The sequence below is a fragment of the Callionymus lyra genome, chromosome 12 (genome assembly GCF_982586985.1).
Source record: "Callionymus lyra chromosome 12, fCalLyr1.hap1.1, whole genome shotgun sequence".
In the NCBI taxonomy this organism is placed as follows: Eukaryota; Metazoa; Chordata; class Actinopteri; order Syngnathiformes; family Callionymidae; genus Callionymus; species Callionymus lyra.
This window is the reverse complement of record NC_141829.1, coordinates 22,063,086-22,082,064: the sequence shown is the minus strand read 5'-3', so window position 1 is coordinate 22,082,064 and position 18,979 is coordinate 22,063,086. Positions and strand designations below refer to the sequence as shown.

Genomic DNA, 18,979 nt, shown 5'->3' with positions numbered 1-18,979 from the left:
TTAACACTACCAATAATTTAACAATAATTTAGAGAAGGAGCATTTTTTACATTGATCCTATCTTTTTCTTTGTTTTATTTCCATGGTGTGACTTTTTCTTCCTCGTTTGTTTCCCCCACCACTGTTGCAAGAGATTTTTCTGAATATCTTCAGATAATAATTAAATGTCATCGAACATGTTCTTTCTATCGTGTATTATCCTCGCGATACAATTTTTGCACACGATGCGTGACGTTGCACAGACAGCCACTTGAAGACGGAGAGGTAGCAGCAGCAGCCCTGGAGCCTGGACACTGTGCTGAGGTGTATATGCTGCCTTCTTCCCTCAAATCCACTCCGATCTCCCATCACTGGCTGTCCTCACGACATTACTTTGTTCGTGTGTCGTTTCGTGTTGATTTCTGGGCGTCAGATACAGTGAGCATCGCCGCATCACCTTTACGAGAAAAGTATCTTGATGAGTGTCCAAAGTAGTGGAAGTTTGGAGGGGACGCCATCTTTGGTCCCAGCTCTCCACGTCCTCAACACGGACTGTGTTTCCAGCAAGATACCGCGGCGGTCGTGAAGGCCCAGGAAGGTACAGTGAAACACGCTCACACATCCGAGTGTGTACTTTTGTGTGTTTGTTTGACATTTTGCACGAATCCCAACAAAAAGTGCTGGAAATGATCGAGCGAGGAATCCAGGGTTCTAGTAAAGAGCAGCGCTTCAGCTCCAAAGTCCATTGAGCATTTTTTTGGCTAGCTAGTAGCAATGAGGACGTTTTTTTGTTGTTCGTTTTAATTCCATAACCTCCTAACAATGCAAGGCAGAGATACCATTAGAATACATTGACAATCGGAGGAGGCTTCCGTTGTTATCCGTGTGTGTATCTGCAGCTGCTAGCTTAAGTTAACGGTAGATTTAAAATGGAGTAAGTAAAGCAAATATATCGCCTGTAGCTTCATCTTAAACATGTCAACGCTATGATGGCCTTTAATTTAGATGTTTCCATCCATACTTGTTCCTTGTATTAGTTTATTAATCGCATTTTTTAAGCACAACAGCATTTTTAAGTAGTCATTTATCCTATTCTTCAGATGCTACTGCAGTGGATGTTAGCCCTATGTGACCTTCTGTGACACACTTGGAGCAAAAAACCTTGCATGGCTAAGCATCGAGCTAACTGATGCTTATTTGAAAGTTAGCACTTGAATCCGTGTTTGTTTTCACTAACATTAGTTTCCTGTACACATCTGAGCAATGACTTGTCAGTGTTGTTGCATTTATCTACAGTTGACTCTTCACCACCTCGCAGCCACCGTCCATGTTGACTACTTTATTTACATTAGGAAACAATGTCGGTTGGAAGCTGGAAGTAATGGCAATCTGGGGTGAATACTTTCTCAAGTGTCTGCCTTAAACAGGTGGTCCCTGAGCACAGTGGCATGGAGTTAAAATGATATACTCAGCAGGAATTGTAAGGGTTCAACCTCTTGTTCCTGCAGGGGCATGGATGTGGTGAATCCATATAAGCAAACAAGGCCTTTCTGTCAGTTAAACTGGAATTCCTGAGATGCCACGTCGTTCTCCTTATCAGCTTGGACAAGCCAATATTATCAGCAGAGAGATAAATAGGGACACAATTCAACGTCAAACATGAAAAAAAAAAAATTTGTTGATTTACGAGATCCAGAGTTAAACTTTGAGGTCTTGATTATTATTTCCTGACATTTCCTACACTATATTATCATAGAACAATCATTTGATTTAAAAGCTTATCCAGTTTGTTCTGAGACACTTTAGTAATCTTGACCTGAATGTTATACTACTGTGGAGACAGTAGTATAACATTCAGGTCAAGATTAGTGAGCATCGTAGTAAGTTTTTAGTGTTTTTTTTTTTACTCGACTATTTGCTGTAAATGATTGGAAACACAAGTTAAATCAGACATGTAACTTTGCGAAACTGTCTTCAAAAGCATTGACACAGATTTTAATGTAGTGATATATCTGTTAAGTTTACTATCTTTTGCCTGAAATTTCACAATCGCACTTCCAATTTGGGCTAAAGTTTTATTTTGAGTTTTTAAAAATGTTAATGAAGAAATATGTTGATTTGGCTCTAATATGTGTAATACAGACACTTTGGTGACCGTGAAAATAATCGTATATTTCTTCAATTGAGCGAATACTATCTCTAAATGCAGTTTTCTTTCTCTCGCCTGAACCTTTCTAAAAACCTTTCTTTGTCAAAGATCACCAAAATTAAATTGCCACATAAAAAATGGGTAAAGTATACGTGAAAAATAGGAAGGTTCCATTAAGAATCTATAGATACATGTGCTTAAAACTTCTTTAGTGAGGCAGTAGTCAAAACGGTGTCACTATTAATAACCTGGGTTTAATTTAAACTGTTATAAAAGTTAGTGAAAACTACTTTTTTTTTCCTGATGATTTTGCTATCCTAATATTGCTTAGTTGATTAAATAATAATGTGTTACACAATAGCTGTAAACTAGATACTATTTCTATCTTTCAGGTTTTCTTTGTAGTTATTCATAATGATGTTTTTTATTTAAGCTGCTGTCGTTTATTCCAGCCTGTCTCATTATAAATATTCCCTCTTGTCTGAGTTGAACACCTCCATTCTGACGGTACAGACAGAGAAGGTGCCAAAGCAGCTTCTCTTTGTCGATTTAAAATGGTTGTCTCATTAAAGCGCAGGTTTAGCGAGGGAGCTGCTGTGGAGTCTGTAGCAACACTGATGCCGTGGGAGCTCATGTAACTGTCCAGAGGGGATTTATTATTCATCCACATCTCTCAGCTTAAATATTGGTCTCACATCCATCCATGATGGTGGCAGATAGATTCCTCAATGTTTGTGGAAAACTCTGGTCATTTCAAGCTAGCTGAGTAGTTCACATTTATTATTGGCTTGCACAACGTCATTCATTTCCTGACTAAATAATATTGATTCATTGTTTCCAGGCACCATGGAGGAGCTGCACAGCCTGGACCCCCGGAGACAGGAGCTGCTGGAGGCTCGCTTCATGGGAGGGGTCAGTGGGAGCACTGGGGGCAGCACAGGGAGTGCAAGCGGTGGAATCAAAGTCTGTGATTCTGTGCCGTCATATGTAAATCTACCCTTTTGGCGTACTTAATGCATTGTTTTCTTCACAGGGTTTGGGAAATAATGAATGTTCAAATCACAGTTTTGGAAGTCTAGGATCTTCAAGTGACAAGGAGTCAGAGGTAAATGTATATGTAATTTTTCTTAACCGATGGGCACAAAATGCATGGTAACTCTGGAGTTAGAAAGGAGAATTAATATGTATATATTAATTAATTTATAGTGTCTATCTTATGGAATCTTCTTGGAGGGGAACAAAACCTATTTTTAGAGCGAGTTTTGTATAAAATTAAATCTCTGCCTTTTATCATTTGCAGAATATTTTAAATGTCTTAAGTTGATAGTCCCTGTCATAGCCAATTTCATAAACCCACTAAATTAGTTCTTTACTTGACTTTCCGATGGTGTGATATCTTTCTTACGATCATGTCATTTGCGTTGACCCACTGTATTTTCTTTTTGTCGACCTCAATGGCGTCATGTTCATTTTCTGTGTATGTAAAACGGGTCAACTGAGCTGCTCAATGGACGTATACCTCATCCTTTCTGCCTCTGCTCCCTCTGGTTCAATAACACTCGACAATGGACCTTCTATGAATAGTAACGCATTCAGTGTCAAGTCCACAAACATAAAACCAGCTTTGTTAAGTTGAAAATACCTTTTGTCTGAAGCGTTTAGTTTTAACTGTGGCATTTTCTTTGCTTTAATCACAGGGCTCTGATGTGAAACGAGGAAGTTCTCCAGCGTATTCGGTGGGTTTAATATTTTATTTATTTTATGAAACACTGGCTTTATTTAAAGGACACTGGCTTTGAGCTTGAACCATTAGTTCAGTGCGGTTTCATGGTTGATTTTAGGTTTTAGAAACACTGTTTATTTGATCCGTTTAAAAGCTCTTGCTACTGTTCATAAGCAACTTGTTTCTTCCTGGATTACCCATCAGTGTTGGGCCTGAAACCAATCCGAAATTACACACAATGCAAGTCATTATGCAGCGTTCATACATGGATGTGGCAAATGCTAAACTCGGCATTATAAACGCTGAGCTTGACGGCTCATTGATGCTACTTCCCTGAGCCAATCAGTGCCCCAGGAAAATGAACCGTGCGCTTCCATTGTCGCATCTCATCCATCAGCCTGTAGAGTGGCAAATATGAAGTCATCTGGACGAACTAGCCCAAGCTGTGAAAGCTTACAAACAATATAACTGAAGGAACCATAATCCCATGATGCAATTAAAAAAGTAAACGTATACAGATTCATGCTCAAAATCTGAGTGTTACAGTAGATGATCATTGATTTAACTAATATTTGGTTTCTCTTGAAGACTCCAGAGAAGAAGCAGTCTGAAACTACCAGAGGCCGAAAACGGAAACCTGACATCCAGTCTGAGTGCAGCCAAGGCAAGTGTCTCTTGTGAGCCGTTTGATGCTGATGTCATCACTCTAATCCGTTTTTACTTCCTCCAGGGAAAACGATTGCTAGAGGACCCAAAATAAGTGACTATTTTGATGTAAGTTCTTATTGCCATTGTCTGCAAAACATTGAAAGGAGAAAAGACGATGGGTAAAACATCTTGTTTGCTGTTTCCTGTTTTAGTTCCAAGGAGGAAACGGGTCCAGTCCTGTCCGAGGTCTCCCTCCAATGATCCGGTCACCCCAGAACTCTCATTCCCACTCCACTCAGGGCCCTGCAGTGAGTTCTGTTCCAGAACAAACTTAAAAAAAAACAAAAAACTTCTTTCCTTGAGTGTCATGTCTTTTACAGGGTAGACAGAATAGTGCGTCCCCTACTAGCCTTTCTTTTGGTGACTCCATGTCCTATCCGAAACAACTAGCTGTCAAGTTTGTTCAGGTAAATGGAATTGTGACTGTCGGGAGTTCTCCAATGTTTCTAATCCTGGTTGTTTCCTCGTCAGACTGACCTTACAGTGTTAAAATTAGCTGCCCTTGAAAGCACGAAGAATCTCGACCTTGAAAAGAAGGAGGGAAGGATAGACGACTTGTTGCGGGTGAGTTTCGATGGTGTCGCGCTGAAACATGTCAAACATTTTGAACTGTATGATTTGATCTTGTAGGCAAACTGCGATCTCAGGAGACAAATAGATGAACAACAAAAATTACTTGAAAAGTACAAAGAACGCTTGAATAAATGCATCACAATGAGCAAGAAGTTGCTGATAGAGAAGGTAAAAAGTCGCAGATGGATAATTACTTGCTCGTGGTCTATCTGTTGGTTATTTCCAACGATGTGTTTTGTTCTTCAGAGCACACAAGAGAAGCAGGCGTGTCGGGAGAAAAGCATGCAGGACCGACTACGTTTGGGCCATTTCACCACCGTGAGACACGGAGCGTCGTACACAGAGCAGTGGACGGACGGCTACGCCTTCCAGAACCTTGTCAAGTAAGTCGATTAAAAATAGATGGATTGAAAAGGCTTTTTTTTTCTTTAACGCACATTTTCCTGCAGACAACAGGAGTCGATAAACCAACAGCGGGAGGACATCGAGAGACAACGAAAGCTCTTGGCTAAGAGAAAACCCCCGTCCTCCAGCAACTCCCAGACGCCGACGCCAAACTCGGAGCCAAAGCAACGCAAAACCAAGGCAGTGAACGGAGCAGAGAGTGACCCTTTTCTCAAACCCAGCCTACCTCAGCTGTAAGTGCTGCCCATATGCATGCCACACTATTAGATCAGACTGTGGGTTTCAGCTTTTATCTGATGGTACAAAGGGATGGCTACTCAGATGGCAAAAAACAATCCATCTTGGAATATTATTAGTCTAATGGTTTTCAATAGGTTTTATATCTGATATTGAAACAACTTAGGATCCATATTGAAAGGTTAAATTTCAAACCAAATCTAACGGTAAATAAACATTATCTATATATGAATAATACATGGAGACCCAACTCTGTCACCTTCTCCATCGTATATTTGTCTTATGTTAAATCAATGTTCATACGACAGATGTTCAAGGTTAAAATGGTAACAGATTTAACATTGCATCAACATTGATTGCTCTACATCAACCAAAAATAAATCAACTTACTTTGCTTTCTGATTAGTTTTGGATTTTATCCCAGAAACTAGTGCCCAGCTAGTACATTTGAAGGGATGGCGACAAAAATTAAGCTTGAACAAAAGAAACGTTTAATTTAAAAACCAAAAAGTATTAGTCAAAAAGGTCAAAAGTAGAACCTGTTTATTTATTATGTTGACTATGAAGGTAAATCAATGCCATCAGAATATTGAAAGGTTGAATTTATTTAAATTATTCAATATTTGTTATATTTTATTTATATTTTTCAACATTTTTTAATTCAGTATTTCAAATTCAATATAAAAAAATATGAAGCCTTTTTTAATTCAGCATAACAGCGCTGCCAGACAAAACCAAACGAGTACCAAGTAACTTAATCATACTTTCATGCATAAACGATCAGGTGAGGTCATCACTGCTGCATCGGTTAAGATATTTTCATGACAAAGTATCAACTTTGTTTCAACGTCTGGAGATAAACATCTTACACTACATCTCCCGATCAATCAGTAGATTCTGATGTCAAAGGATTTAAACATAAACGATTGTTTACTCTGATGGTCTGATCCTTCACGAGAAGACAGTTTGTTGAGGCCCCGCCCACGACGTTTGTTTAACTCTGTGAGTTAATGCGATGTCTCGTCTTTTGGAGTCGCGGATTAGAAACCTGCTCTTGAACTTTTGTCAAGCGACGTCATGTTTTAGAATCGGCTCGTATCTGGTGAGACTGACTATCTTTAACGTTTGTTCTTTAAGACAATGCAATTTCTTCTAAATAAATCCCAATGATTTCACTTTTAGTGATCAGAAAAAATGCAATGAAATCATCAATTGAGACTGTATTAACCGTTTATAATCGTTCTTTTAAAAAAAAAATTTTTGACATGGATCACACTGTTATAAAGGAGTTCAGACGGTTTATATTTTACATACATCGACACAAATTCTACTATAAACAGAGACGCTCTTGTTTGAAACCCCTTGAGAGCAAGTTTAACAAAATAAAACTGCAAATCGCCTCCAAACGTGTCGGAAAGTTCACACATTTTCATAATCTGTTCTTTCTTTATACATATGGATGCTGACATGTATAACTAGGCGTGCATGCTCTCATAGTTCATGAGGCTCCGGGGTTGACATTGCTTGACAAAAGTTCTAGAGCAGCTTTCGAACCCACGACTCCAAAAGACGATGCATCACTGTAACTCACTGAGCTAAACAGACGTTGTTGATGAATGATGAGACCATGATTTTAAAACATAAATCCTGTTTAAATCCTTTTTGTCATCAGAATCTACAAATTGATTGTGAGATGTCGTGTAAGATGTTTAAACTCCAGACGTTAAAACATAGTTGATACTTTTTCATGAAAATAGCAGTGATGATCGTTTAGCATGCAAGTATGATTAAGAAACTCTGTACTTTTTTTTATGTTGAATTTCAAAGGCTACGACTTAAAAAATATTAAATAATTGAAATTATTTCAACATATTTGTGCATTTGAAATCAAGGCCATCATTTATAAATGCTGTGTATGACACATTACAGAAATATTTGGGCTTTATTGGAGAAAAACACTTGTTGGGAAGATGTGACCCTAGCAAGATAGAATCAAAGGAAACGCAACCAACTTTATTTCCAGTGTTGTAAAGGGAGCAAAGTATTTTTGGGGCGTTTCTTTTTTTTAAATGCAACATTGAATGAAGAGATAAAATGCTGTAAAATGAGATGAGTTTAATTAAAATGACTTGTACATTAAGTTACCATATATAAATCAAATTCTTAAATTAAAATGTGAGGTCAAAATATTAAAAAACATTACAAAATGCCATATAAAACAAAAAATGTATTGCCTTCACCTCGTCCTATGAATTATTTCGGTTTTTGGCTGTCCGCAGTTCTTTTGTTTAAATTGTTTTGCATTTGGACTGAGGCTCCGGGTGAAGACTCGTATGATTATTTAAACAAGGAAGATTAAATCTGAATGAATTTAACACTGAAATATAGGTTTTTCCATCTGGTGACCTACGATGATGTGAGAGCTGGTTCCATCATCACTAATTAAAGATGGACAAGAAAGTGATTTCCTGTTTACATTTTTGTTTGTTTCCCTCTGTGAAGACTGACACTAGCAGAATACCATGAGCAGGAAGAGATCTTCAAACTGCGTCTTGGACACCTCAAGAAGGTAATTTATTTGGCTTAAACTCAAAACAACGTTTCTAACGAGTCATGCTAGTAAATATTTCATCCTTAACATGCCGACTTTGAACGAGGGGCGTTTGATGAGCCCCCCTCTTGTCGTCGCAGCTCTGGAACCCTTTTTTGAGCATTTGTGTGTTTGTGTGTGAATCATTTATAGGAAGAAGCTGAGATCCAGGCAGAGCTGGAGCGTCTAGAGAGAGTGCGCAACCTTCACATTCGGGAGCTGAAGAGAATAAATAATGAAGACAGCTCACAGTGAGTCTGAATCTATTTCTTGTGACAGTAGCTACAATGACACTGGGGCGAGATGTGCACACAAGGCCGATCCCTGCCGCCACCAGTAATCTCGTTGAGCCAATGCTCAGAAAAGATCTTGCTTCACTTTGTCTATGATGAGTCATTATTAATTGTTAGACTGAAGTCTTCTCTATGTTTTTGTCTAATCCGTAGATTTAAAGATCATCCCACGCTGAATGAAAGATACCTGCTCCTGCACCTTCTAGGCAGAGGAGGCTTCAGTGAAGTTTACAAAGTATGCATCGACGGCTGCGAGATTAAGAGCAAACTTCTTGAAGTCCGCCTCACAAGCATGTGCCGTTTGATTACAGGCTTTCGACTTGATCGAGCAAAGATATGCTGCTGTAAAGATCCACCAGCTCAACAAAAACTGGAGGGAGGAGAAGAAGGAAAACTATCACAAGTATGTTGAACTTTTGTGTTCAAAGCTTTGTCTAAGAACATGAAAAAAAAATCTGATGCACAAAGTTTATTGTAGCAAACTAAAGATTGCTAAACATTTGTTTCCCCTTACTGCCCAACATTGTGTTTGGAATGTTTTTCTTTGTTTCGCTGTTGGCCGTTTACTAGGTGTACGTTTGTTGACAAACCGTGCGTCATAGAGGGGCGCGGCTACTGTTCTAACTGGTTCAGTCAACCATGATGAATCTATAAAATATCAGTTAAAGAAAACAGTTTGTGTCTAATAATTTAAAGAGGATTTTAAACATGAGAAGCCTGTGATCAGAGGAATAATCAGCGCAACAGTTGACTGGGAATTCAGCTCTGTCTTGTGGCTCAGCTCTTTTCTTTCACCACAGCAGATACAAAGTTCTCATTTGTCTGTCTTTGTCATTTTCTTGCTTGTGATTTCTTTATAATGTGCTGACTCATGAAGTGTAAACAAGCTTCCATCTTTCTTAAGGCACGCATGTCGAGAATATCGAATACACAAAGAGCTGGACCATCCCAGAATAGTTAAACTTTACGACTACTTCTCACTGGACACCGACACGTAAGTCATGATCCTCATTGTTGTTGTTTTCTTTTTAAATGTATCTTTTTGTTCATACTTCTTTCTCTTCCAGGTTTTGCACCGTCATGGAGTACTGCGAAGGCAACGACTTGGATTTCTACTTGAAACAACATAAGCTGATGTCGGAGAAGGAGGCTCGCTCCATCGTCATGCAGATCGTCAACGCACTCAGATACCTGAACGAGATCAAACCTCCCATCATCCATTACGACCTGAAGCCAGGTGAGCGCCGAGTCATTCTTAGCAGCAAACAAATGTTTTTGAAGATGTTTCAAAATATGTGTGAATCACATGGTTATTCACAACATAATTATTATCTAAAGGCAACATCTTGTTGGTGGACGGCATAGCCTGCGGTGAAATCAAGATCACTGACTTCGGTTTGTCTAAAATCATGGATGATGACAACTACGGTGTGGACGGGATGGACCTGACGTCACAGGGAGCAGGAACCTACTGGTGAGCGTCGCACCACAATCGCTTTCTTTTTCTTTTTGCACCATGGTTATATCGACATCATGCTGTGCTTCAAAGGTATCTGCCTCCTGAGTGTTTTGTGGTGGGAAAAGAGCCTCCAAAGATCTCCAACAAGGTGGATGTGTGGTCAGTGGGAGTCATCTTCTTCCAGTGTCTGTATGGAAAGAAGGTAACGCATATTAGTGTTTTTATTTCGAGCATTAAAGAAGAAAACGCATGTTAAGGTTACATTTTTTTTTTCCGCAGCCCTTTGGCCACAACCAGTCGCAGCAGGACATCCTGCAGGAGAACACCATCCTCAAAGCTACAGACGTCCAGTTTCCTGTCAAACCAGTGTCCAGCAATGAAGCTAAGGTTGGTGAATATGCTCTAATAATAAACAATAAAGTCAAGAAGTTATTGAGTTATTTTCTTTCTTTTTTTTTAGTCTTATTTTCTTAGAAGAAAGCAGAGTAGTGTTTTGCAATACAAGGGTTAATACCCCAACCTGTATTACTTTTCATTACGATTAATCTTTAATACACACTGCGTGTGTGCGTGTGTGTGAATATAACGCACGTGTTTCAGCATGGACACATTTCACTGCCACACTTCAGTGGGCGAAGATTTGTGTAGAGAATGGCAACAGAGAAGTCAAAAACTATTTAATCACAGTGTGTGTGGATTCATTTAAAAAAAAGAAAGAGATAATAATAATTTTAGCACCTCCAGTGAAAGCCGAAGTGATTTGCTTCATCACGCGAAAACACAGTTGTTGATATAAGAAATGTATGAAGCTCTCTATGTACCGTCCACTGTCTTGTAACATACCAGTGATGTCACAAAATGTGTATATATACACATTTTGGCAAATATGAGCATGTCTGTTTAATGTTTGATGCTCTGTACATGATGCCTCAGAGGTCTTCACGTCTGAATTTCCTGGCTCAGAACTTTTAATCACCGTTACCACACTGTTGGAATGTGTTGATGAGTTTAACATGATTGATAATTATCTAACGCTTGAATGTAAGGCTGTTATGCATATTAACTTTTTGTTAAATTATGTACAGGGTGAGAAATATGTTGACTGAACATTGTTGTTAAAATATTTTTAGTAATTTACCGCAACCATGTTGAAAAAAATATGATTTTTATAAAATATATGTTCTAAATGGGCTGTTAAGAATAATACTTTTTAAATTGAATGTATTCAATCTTTTCACACTATAAAAAGAAAAAGAAACTATGGCAGTATATCGGTGTCATCATAATATTGAATGGTTCAATTTAACATTTTAAATGTTGACTCTTGGTACATGAGGCCCTGGGTTTTGAACCTGCGACTCCAAAGGACAAACATGTCAATTCATTAACTGAGTGAGCTGAACAGATGTTGTGGGCGGGGCCTCAGCATACATGTCATTACACAAGCTGATTTAATTCAATTATTCAATAAAAACTATTAACTTTCAATATTTTAATTAATTAAATTACTGTAAATTAATTATTAATTCAATTATTCAAAAAACGAATTCAACATTACATTTACCATGTTAAATTCAACCATATACTATTTTGATGGAACTGATTTACTTCCATGTAAAACAAACTACTAATAATCAGGGGGAAAAAAAACAAAAAAAACATGGTTGCAAAGTTCTTTCATTCAAAGTCCAAAAGTTATTTAGGAGTAAACTCAGACTTTAGTCCGAGTTCAAATAACAGTTGCTCCATGTTGTTTATTTCCCTTTTATAATATTCATCCATTGCTCCAAACCAGGAGCTTCTGCTTTATTTCTGTTTATGGCTTTTTAGAAGAAACATTATTTCGATCATTTACACTTCACATGAATTACAAAATCACTTGTATTTCCCATGTATTTGGTTTCAAGTGCCTAGAATGGTTCAATCCATTTACATTCTCCCAGAATACTTCTTTTTTTTATTTTTTTTTTTTAATGTTATTTTAGGAGTTATAAAGGATATGCATATATGTTTTGAATATATTTATTCAAGCAGTCAATTTATCATGCTTTAGTTTTTAATTGTTTTCTAAAGTTGAAAAAAAAAAATGAAAGCACACTGTACTGATTAAAGTCACTTGTACTTGTCCAGGCCTTCATCAGGCGATGCCTGGCGTACAGGAAGGAGGACCGGATCGACGTCCACCAGATGGGCAGCGACCCATACCTGCTGCCTCACATGCGACGCTCCAGCTCTTCTGGGAATCTGCAGCTTAACGCAGCTGGATCAGGACCAGCCTCGTCCAGTATCATCTCATACTGATAAAACCTCCAGCTGCGCCAGAAAAGGACTGACCAATAGAAAACCCACCTGGGCTGAGGATCCCCGGAGGGAAACGGCCGGCAGCAGCAGGAAGCTCCACGGCGGTCGGAGGATCTCGCATGCACGGCCGACTCGCTTCACGTTGACTAAAACTTGAATAAGACAGTGAAGGGATGAGTTTACTCCTTTCCAATAAGACATGGGTTCTAAACCCTCTAAGGTCTGATGAAAGCACTGAAACTGATGACGTACCTTGAAGAAAATGTGACTGAACACTGCTCACGTGTTGCAGTTCTCAAGATAAAAAAAAGCCTTCCAAGGCCTCCGGGATACTCCGTTAAATAACTCGATCCTGCCAGCGCGCAAACGGTTGAGCTGCTAGAAGTAACTGTGAGAGTGACGATTTTGATTTAGAAGTTTTAAAAAAAAAAGATTGGCAAAATGTTTCTTTTCTACAAGTGTTAGGCTTTATTTTGAGTTTGTTAGCCATGAGAATGTAATGTGTAGCAAACCAGTAGGTGGGGGGAAGCAAACCTAACGTCTAATGCACAACGTAACCAAATGTAGAAAAATGAAAATGTATAATAATCCTATGCAGGGATATTAATAAAGAGAAATTGGAAAGTATATTCTGTACAGGAGAACTTCAATTTTTTTTTTTTTTTTTTTTTTACAGCAATGTGTACACGGGCGTTAGCTCCTCCCCTCATAGAACCAAGACTTTATTTTGCTGCTTTATGGCTCTTATTTTACAAGAGCTGGTTGTTCCACAGTACAAATTGTACAGTCAGAGTGAAGAATAAATGTCTGGATTTGCTCCCGGTGAATAATATTGTTCAATAAATTGGCCTGTTCATTCCATTCATCTGCAGTTTGTGACTCCTAGACTGACACCTAGTGGTTGGATGCGGTAGTGAGACGACAAAGTCTTTTAGTGCAGGAAACCTTTTGATAAACTCCAAATCAGGTCCTCTGCATGTCATCTGACGGTCCTGCCACATTAAGACACTGAGATGTGGACCGAATCTGAGCCGATGGTTGTCAAGGAACTGTCCTTTTGTTCCGAGGAGAACGAGGCGTCTTGTGTAACAGCAGGAGTGACGTTGGCAGAGAGTGGCTGCAGCACGAGCTCGGCTGGAGGCAGCAGCGAGGCAGGAAGACCACTCGGCAGGTGCAGGGGCAGAACAGGTGGCAGAGCTGTTGAACAACGAATGAGAAGCAAGTGTAAGTGCACGACTTGACAGCGCCAGTCTCCCCCAAAATAATTCTTTGCCTCACTGTTGGCAGAGAACAACCCATAAGTTCACTCAATGACATGTCAAGTGATGGCAGGAGGAAGTGTCTGAAGATGAGATACTCTGACCAGTGAGCTGAGCTAGAGGGAAAGAATGGAGGCCACAAAGTGTTGACATTTTTTTTTTTTTTTTTTTTTTTAAATCATCGTTCTGATGCGAATGATTCAACGCCAACGAAATGATAACATATATGTTGTAAATGCACAAAATGGTAACTTTTTTTAATCCATTTTTGGGGGACAAATGCCAAAAGCTTTTGCGGGTAAGTAGATTTTCCTGACACACAACATGCTGTACATACATACAGTAATATGCAATAATGAATTTCTGATCTTGTGAATACAAACTGGATGTATAGATGGAGGAAAGGAATGCTAAAAGGCTAAATTATTAAAATTGGGAGCTTAATTAAAACAACTAAAGGAGTAAAGCACTCAAAAGAGCAAATATCCCCCCCCTGATATTTTTACCCTAAATTCATTTTAGCAATATAATCTGCGCATTTAAAATATATTTTAGCAATAAACTCAATGTAACAGCTGCATCTCAGAACTCACTTGCTGAACACACAAAAAAAAATTCCTGAAGCCCATTTACAAGATTTAAGGATCTGATAAACTGGGACGCCACAGATGTCATTTAAAGTTGTGTCAAAGATGATTTTTTTTTTCTAAGTTATGTTTTTATTCTCCATAAAATAGAATAAATGAATCTAGTTAAACTAATGATGTATTTCTCTCTTCTTGAGATAAAATGTGTATAATCAGAATCAGAAATAATGCTCACCTTGTTGTGATAAAACGTTCACAGGAGGCAGCATGTGTCCCATATTTGGCAGGTACGGTAAAGTTAAGGCGGGTAGAACTTCAGGTGAGATGATAAATTCTAAGTGAAAACAGGCGTTAGCTGGAATAACTCAAAACATGTTGACTCTGATCCTCACCTGGTGTTGCCGTCGCTGACTCAGCATGAATATGTCCACTTGGCAGCGGGACAGTTGTCGTCCCTGAAAGGAAATTATTTAATTTCTTCTGTGTGTTTCCAAGGTCGGGCAGCACGTCTACCTGTCTGAACGCTGGTGAGGATCATCTCTTCTGACCCAGTCCTCACCACAGAGATGGGCTGAGTGGGCACCACAGCAGTGAGACTGGCCTGGGCGCGAGAGCAGCATCAGCATCGGAGCGACTTTAGTCTACAAGTGGATCTGTTACCTCAGTGGAACCGTCTTCAGGTGGTTCTGCTGGACGTCTGCGTGAACATGTGGGTATCCTGTGCAAGTAACCGTAGCCGACCCCGCAGCCTAAACTGAAGTGACCACGTCAAAGGTCAGTCCATAGCAGTGATTATTTATGTTAGTGGATTAAAAATTGGTTCCTGACCTACAAGTAAATAATCTTTTATTTGTATCCTGTTTTGACATCATTTACAAGGTGTGTGAGATGTAGCTCTTAAAAAATGACATTTCCTGATCCCAATTAAGCCACTAGAGGAGAAAACAGCCAAAATATGATGGAAAAACTTTAAAAAACGATTCCAAAAAACAAGTGGGAAAAGAGAAAGAAAAAAGCATTAGAAGCAAAATAAACCAAACTACTATATGTCATTAAAATTATATAAACCTTTCATTTAAAAATGATATAAAATAACATTTTTTCTTCCTAATATTCAGGCAAGATGTGTTCACCAAAATGAAAAAGAAAAAAAGTCCTAAACAAAGATCTTAATCAAGTGTTATGTAGAGTTAGTACAATAATTCATACGAAATAAAAGTGTTGTCCAAAACATTCTCTACATATTCTATACGGATCAGTTCTATTCCAACATCCTGTGGCCGCATAAATACAGTCAAAGGGCTGCATGTGGTCCCTGGACCACACTTTGCCATCTGCTATAAAAAAAAGGTTGCGTGGCAAAAAAGGAGTTAACAAAATACGTTTAAATACGGAACAGTCATCTAATAACAATAATTAAAAAACAACCTATAATAACTACAATTCTAAGTAGCAAGACCCGTTCAGATAAAGCATGAAATAATGTCATGTTGTGCAGCACGTATAAGATTTATGATTCAAGTTTTGTCATGAACTGACTCTCACCTGCCTTGACCCCCCCACTCTCTGTCTGGCAGGATGACCACCTCCCTGCAGTTGTCCGTCTCAGTGCTGTACACGAAGAGCTTCAGCTGCTTTTCTTCATACGTCTTGATGAGCGAGAAGAAGTCTTGGTCCTGATCAGACACACACAAACAGTCTGGTGAGCTGATGACGTCATGGGCATCGGTGGCGCGTCACCTCTGTCAGGTGTGAGTCTGCTCCTATGACGTAGTCGCTGTAGGCCCTCAGGCCGGCTGCAGCCGCGGGGGAATTTGGCTCTACCTGCTGGAGAAAAACAGTATCGTCACTTCAGGTACAGAGAATTTTTGCTGAATCAGCTCTCACCAGCACGTGCCAGACGTTTTCATTGGCTCCTTCGAAGCTGCTGAAGCGAATGCTGACCCCGAGGAGGCCGTGACCCCCCCAGGTGTTGCTGGGAGTGACCGTCACCTCGCGCAGAGCCAGAGTCTTGGTGCTGTAGACCAGCATCTTCACCGGCGTCTCCACCTTCATCTTCAGGATCTGGTTCAGCGTATCGTTGTCCTTGTTCTGTCAGTGCATTTGACGTGACCTTCATCAACATGGACTCTTAACATATTCATTTGTGTCGTCATTTTTAATCAAATATGAGCGAAATGCTCATTATTTTAGCTCCACTTTTTCCTGAACAGATGATTTCTTATAAACACTTCTATCACTATTTTATATATATATATATATATATATATATATATATATATATATATATATATATATATAATAACATCCGGATGGCATGAGTTTATTTTTAAAACCAATGGCTGTAGAATTATTAAAACTTGTGATATTTTCTGAAATAAAGTTTTTACTTAAATAAATGGTGGGAGTTTTTACTTCATATTTTTAACATTGTAATTACTATTGACAGACATGAATTGAGATATTGCCAAATTCACAATAACAAACCCAAAGTTATTATTCATATTGTCTGTATTGAGCTACTGTGGTTGGACTAGAGTGAAATTTTAAAATGTGAAACGACAATGTAACCCTAGTTTTGTCCTTCGTAATTAAGCTCTGCTTGCTTTGTTACACTCCCTGAACTGAGTGTCTCGTCTTGTATTGTACTACCTCAATTAAATGTTTTTTTTTGTTTGTTTTTTTTACCAGAACCATTGTTCAGGAGTTAGTGTGACCTTTGTGAAGCCAACACAACTCTTGAATCTCGACACTGTATTTTTTGTTCTGTTCAGACTTGCATGCTATCATTAAAATAACACTATATTTATTAAACTTAAAAAAACAACGTCGTAAGCATTCTTGTGAAGAAATGTCATGACTACATTGTTGTGTTATTACTATCATACTGTTGGTTCATTTATGATGTTGTTCTGTCCAAATTTGAAACAAAATCTTGGCAGAAAGTTTCACTTTTACCAGACTAAAATCTTTATTTTACTTTTTTTTTTTTTTTTTAGAAAACTTAATGATAGTAGTTTATGAAGGCAGGTTTAAAAAAACAACAACAACTTCGCACCAATCTGGTGTCATCTGTGGCTATAATGAAGTCAAAGAAAGGCTCCAGTCCTGCACAGTGACCCGGTGAATGCTCCTGGACCTGCAGACGTGACGAGACAAACAGGAAATATCAGAGCAGCTACATTTACACAAACCTTTCCCTTTCGTTTATCTTTCTCTGCTTCAGACATACTGTTGTCCCAGGTACACACCCCATCACACCCAGATACACCGGTTATTCTGGCCCCGTTAACGCTGCTGCGCATGCGCTGGATAGCCACAGCTGTATTTTTCCTACTATATTTATATTAATTTACTAATTTAATATTTGATTAAAACATCAACATTAAGGTACAAGAAAATCCCCAAACAAAAGTTGAGAATCCATCATTAAATAGAAGTCTGACGTTTGTTTTGGTCTTGTGATACAATAGTGTCGTACAGGTGTGATGCACCTGTACGTGCGCGGTCAAACTCACCCTCAGGACGTGGTATCCTGCCGACCCTCCACCCGGAATCTCGACGCTCGGAGAAACCCCCATGTGTCCGCCAAGAAAATAGAAATAAATAAAATGTGCGAGCGCCTGTGATGACAGGACCCCTGCTGCTCCTGTCCCGGCATCCAGTGTTTCCTGTTCCCAGGACTTCCGCTGTAATCACTGCGCGAGCCTGCTTTAAAGTGCGCGGTTATTTAGTTACTACGGTCAATTCTACGACAGAAAGCGAAGCACATCCGGTTTTCAAAGAAAAACTATTAAACACTTAAACCAAAAATAATTACATTGTTTTTTATGGTAAATACAATTTTTATTTTGACAAGCTGACCAGTGCATCTACATTCAAAGGCTAAAGAAATCGACTGCATGACTAAAAGTTAAACTATAAACTATTATATTAAACGATTAAAGAAAGAATGAACCTCCCATTTCGATCACGCAATCAATTATATTAGCTTGTACTGCCACCTACTGACCAAAACATGAAACAACCACTCTACTGTAATCTGCAGCACAATAAAGACCATCAGACCACAAGAAAACTTTCTTGCAATCAGACACGTATTAAATGGTGGATAATTCTAATATTAAGATTTTATTTTAAGGAAATGTGTTTGTTGATTTTTCACATAAATCGATCAAAAAATAGTATATCTGTATATCTAAAATCTCAGTAGACAATGCATGAAAACTGTTAAAAGAAAAAAGTTATTTAAGAATATATACATTCATTGTAACGCATTTATTTTAAGGTGTGCCTTTAAAGATCATACTATTATAAACAGTGAAATGTTTGAAACACAACAAAAGGATAATTTATTTACATCTCATCTTGGTAATTTACATCATCATTTGATACAGATTTGACAGATTGAAAAGGAAAAGGGAAGAATGTTCTTATTTCTTCCCATTAATCCAACCTACGTTCCTCCCACTTTCATCATAATTATTTGATGTCATTTTTGTTGTTGTTTCCACTTTTGACATTAATCTGTTTATTTGGTTTACGTGTTGTTGCTAGTGCTGAATCTTTTTCCTGAAAAATCTTGTTGTCTATGTTGTGGTCGATGATTTTCTCCTTGTACTTGTCATGCAAATAATGTTTATCATTTTTTCCAGCTGGTAGTAGCTCCCATCAAGGTCTGTTGTTGCTTGTAACTGATATGTAGACTGTTGAAGT

The 18,979-nt window shown here is 38.5% G+C and overlaps 2 protein-coding genes across 4 annotated transcripts; one reads left to right on the top strand and one right to left on the bottom strand.

The window, feature by feature from the left end:
* The first annotated feature begins 273 nt into the window (after positions 1 to 273).
* Positions 274 to 13,278, top strand: tlk1a (tousled-like kinase 1a). Of its 3 annotated transcripts, XM_087804686.1 has the most exons (22): positions 531 to 577; positions 2,970 to 3,091; positions 3,162 to 3,233; positions 3,826 to 3,864; positions 4,440 to 4,515; positions 4,582 to 4,625; positions 4,712 to 4,807; positions 4,880 to 4,966; positions 5,031 to 5,123; positions 5,190 to 5,300; positions 5,379 to 5,515; positions 5,582 to 5,770; positions 8,277 to 8,343; positions 8,518 to 8,615; positions 8,811 to 8,892; positions 8,969 to 9,060; positions 9,562 to 9,651; positions 9,725 to 9,894; positions 9,996 to 10,131; positions 10,207 to 10,318; positions 10,396 to 10,503; positions 12,247 to 13,278. In XM_087804686.1, exons 2-22 carry the CDS (start codon positions 2,975 to 2,977, stop codon positions 12,415 to 12,417), a joined length of 2,187 nt encoding a protein of 728 aa, XP_087660812.1. In that variant the 5' UTR covers positions 531 to 577; positions 2,970 to 2,974; the 3' UTR covers positions 12,418 to 13,278. The 3 variants fall into 3 exon arrangements, with proteins under 3 accessions (XP_087660814.1, XP_087660813.1, XP_087660812.1); XM_087804688.1 differs by having other exon boundaries at positions 274 to 577; positions 2,970 to 3,040; positions 5,190 to 5,515; XM_087804687.1 differs by having other exon boundaries at positions 275 to 577; positions 5,190 to 5,515.
* On the bottom strand, positions 13,124 to 17,929 carry LOC148068666 (Golgi reassembly-stacking protein 2-like). Its single transcript, XM_087804689.1, has 10 exons — positions 17,782 to 17,929; positions 17,322 to 17,402; positions 16,151 to 16,354; positions 16,004 to 16,090; positions 15,809 to 15,939; positions 14,924 to 15,017; positions 14,777 to 14,864; positions 14,656 to 14,718; positions 14,499 to 14,597; positions 13,124 to 13,614 (listed from the first exon to the last, which is right to left on the bottom strand). The coding sequence occupies exons 1-10, from the start codon at positions 17,842 to 17,844 to the stop codon at positions 13,418 to 13,420; spliced, it is 1,107 nt and encodes a 368-aa protein (XP_087660815.1). The 5' UTR covers positions 17,845 to 17,929; the 3' UTR covers positions 13,124 to 13,417.
* Positions 17,930 to 18,979: the final 1,050 nt, after the last annotated feature.

What these genes read in the sequence shown, in the direction of transcription:
- tlk1a (XM_087804687.1), top strand. Translation starts at nt 2,975, where the DNA reads ATGGAGGAGCTGCACAGCCTGGACCCCCGGAGACAGGAGCTGCTGGAG. An exon ending in AAATAAGTGACTATTTTGAT is followed by an intron (nt 4,626 to 4,711) that starts GTAAGTTCTTAT and finishes TTCCTGTTTTAG; the next exon opens with TTCCAAGGAGGAAACGGGTC. An exon ending in AAGAAGGAAAACTATCACAA is followed by an intron (nt 9,061 to 9,561) that starts GTATGTTGAACT and finishes ATCTTTCTTAAG; the next exon opens with GCACGCATGTCGAGAATATC.
- LOC148068666 (XM_087804689.1), bottom strand. Translation starts at nt 17,844, where the DNA reads ATGGGGGTTTCTCCGAGCGTCGAGATTCCGGGTGGAGGGTCGGCAGGA. An exon ending in CAGACTCACACCTGACAGAG is followed by an intron (nt 15,940 to 16,003) that starts GTGACGCGCCAC and finishes GTGTCTGATCAG; the next exon opens with GACCAAGACTTCTTCTCGCT. An exon ending in GTCAGCGACGGCAACACCAG is followed by an intron (nt 14,598 to 14,655) that starts GTGAGGATCAGA and finishes GTTTTCACTTAG; the next exon opens with AATTTATCATCTCACCTGAA.